This window comes from Schizophyllum commune (genome assembly GCF_000143185.2).
Source record: "Schizophyllum commune H4-8 unplaced genomic scaffold SCHCOscaffold_2, whole genome shotgun sequence".
Classification (NCBI taxonomy): Eukaryota; Fungi; Basidiomycota; class Agaricomycetes; order Agaricales; family Schizophyllaceae; genus Schizophyllum; species Schizophyllum commune.
In genome coordinates this window covers 1-2,355 of record NW_026089539.1, presented here as the reverse complement: position 1 = coordinate 2,355, position 2,355 = coordinate 1, and the positions used below count along the sequence as shown (strand labels likewise).

General features: G+C 49.6%; 1 protein-coding gene across 1 annotated transcript; it reads right to left on the bottom strand.

Annotated features, from left to right (window-relative positions):
* Nucleotides 1-202: 202 nt before the first annotated feature.
* SCHCODRAFT_02696018 (uncharacterized protein) lies at nucleotides 203-636 on the bottom strand (the record flags this gene model as incomplete). Its single annotated transcript, XM_050346890.1, has 3 exons — nucleotides 203-349; nucleotides 413-517; nucleotides 580-636. 3 exons carry the CDS (start codon nucleotides 634-636, stop codon nucleotides 203-205), a joined length of 309 nt encoding a protein of 102 aa, XP_050201930.1.
* Between the last annotated feature and the right edge of the window lie 1,719 nt (nucleotides 637-2,355).

The following is a 2,355-nucleotide window of genomic DNA, read 5'->3' as shown; positions in this document are numbered from 1 at the left end:
TGACACAGTCAAAGGTGATAGCTATTTGGTTGTATTGCATACAGTTCCGTGCATTCATCAAGAGGACACCAAAGCAGTAGTAAACACCCACAGGGGATGAGTAGAGAGACATCTTCCACCACAAGTAAAGGAACGGCCACTCCTTGACCACCAACGCAAGCCCATTTTCCACATTTGTATGTACAGCAAACATCGCCTCATTCTAGTGAAGCTCGTCGGCCGTGCAATTGGCCTTTGCGAATGGACTGATGATGTGATAATTAAGGCCGTAAGCCAGATCACCAAAGAGCTGCGGAAAGCGGATGGGGGGACACGTGTTCTTGTCTGTACCCTCGCAGACAGCATGCTCCTGGAGCAAATTGATCAGCCTACTGTCATTGAGCTAGCCAAGGTCATTGCATTGCCCTTCCACTGGCCCATGAAGGTGTCCAAACATGCCGTTGGAGAGCATCACAGCCTGGAATTTGAGGGTGTGGTATTTCTTGTAGCCGTTGTAGGCTTGGCGCTGGTACCAAGTCTGGCAGGAAATTCAATGGATAGTGCAGTTGATGAAGCTGCATACACTGCTTAGAAGTGCACCTGCACGATAGATGGCCTCGGTGTAACACTTGAGATTGGCGGGTGCGAGTACACCATCGTGGTCGAAGCAGAGGAGAAAAGCCCCATGAACATTGACGAAGCAGGTGACATAATTGACGACCTCTGAGATAGTGGCTTGTTAGGTATGGCGTGCCAAGGGGTTGGAACGCTTTGCGAACACCTATAAGAGGTGACGCCGTTCGATGCCTCTGCGTTCCGTTGAGAAACGAGGACGTGAGATGAAGTCCGCACGTTTCCAAGTCGGAGTCGGGCGGAAACGCGGAGTGAAGACAAGGAAGGAGTTGAGCGAGAGGAGAAGGCAAGGAGCTGGCTGGAAACCAAGTTGATATTTTTGCTGGCTATCTAGGAGCAGCTAGCCAGCTTATATACGAGTAGTAGGTGCGATGCATCGGATTCCGGTGCATGTGCGCGGAGTAACAATAAGTACGAGTCCATGTGGAAAAGGTCCATTCAGATCTTGGTAAAGTAACGATAAGTAGTGGGCGCAGCAATACGTGCGATGGCGGAAGAATGAGAGAAGAATGAGTAGGAGATAAGACGGTAAAGCGGTACGTGGGATTCCGCGTCGGAAACAGAATGCGGAGCGGAAAGTAAGTACGAGTGCGGAAACATCGGAAACATTGGAAACATCGGAAAAGAAACAAAAGGTAAGTAGGATGTAAGTAAGGAGTCGGAAAGAAGAGGAAACATATCTGTGTGTTATGTGCACGCTGCACGAAACACACAGTTGACATGGACCGGAAGGCGACAACGCAACGGACTAAATAGAAAGGTAGGTAGAGGGACACGTAAGCTACCGACATTGTATATACTTGTTGTCTATGGGCTTCTGTCAAAAGTGGTGTTTAGTGGCGAGTCTACCTTCAGCCAGGTCATGTGACCTCAACCCTTGGAACTGCTTATGTAAGTTCCAAGAGTTGAGATCACATGACTTTTCCCCACGCTTTGCCCGGATGGCCCCGTACATACGCGTGTACCTACCTTTCCTTTTCCCTCAGTCGCTATCCTATACGCAGGAAGACTGAGGGTATGTCTTTTACTTACTTTACTCTTACTTATACTGACTGTACTTTAGTCTTGCGCTCTCTGCGCTTATTTAGGTATGAATTGAGTCGCTATCCTATACGCAGGAAGACTGAGGTCTTGCGCTCTCTGCGCTTATTTAGCTCGTGAAAGCTTCAAGCACAGCCCGGTATAGATGAGTCAGAGGCGTCCACAAATACCCACTCGTGACACCAAAACTGCCAATTGCACTCTGCACTAGGTAGGCTGAGAAGATACTCCTTACTGATGCGCTCTCCGCCCTGGCGAGGTCAGGGGATCTCGTACTTCTGGCGACGTAGACGCCACTTGTGGGCCCAGTCCACTCGAAATGCAAGAAGGGAGGCAGCATGTGCAGCAGCGGCTGGGCCAGCATCTATAAGTATGTTGGGTGGAGGAGTAAGAACCGAGGGGAGGGATGCAAGCAGAATGTTGTGCAGGTTGATTATGGGCTTGTGCTGTGACAGCGCTGGGAGCAGGAGTGCTAGGAGTTCTGAGTAGGCGGCACAACAGGTGATGACACACACAGGTGACATCATCACATGCATGACATTCGAGTTCGAACTCATCCTCGAAATATTGTGCTCCTTCGAATTGATACTTAGCTGTGATTTTCCTGCATTAAGCAGTGTTCAAGGGGAGGCCAATGTACACTGGGCTCTGCATCAGGAGTGGAGCCATAATTGAGATGAGAAAGTGGCATATATACCGGTG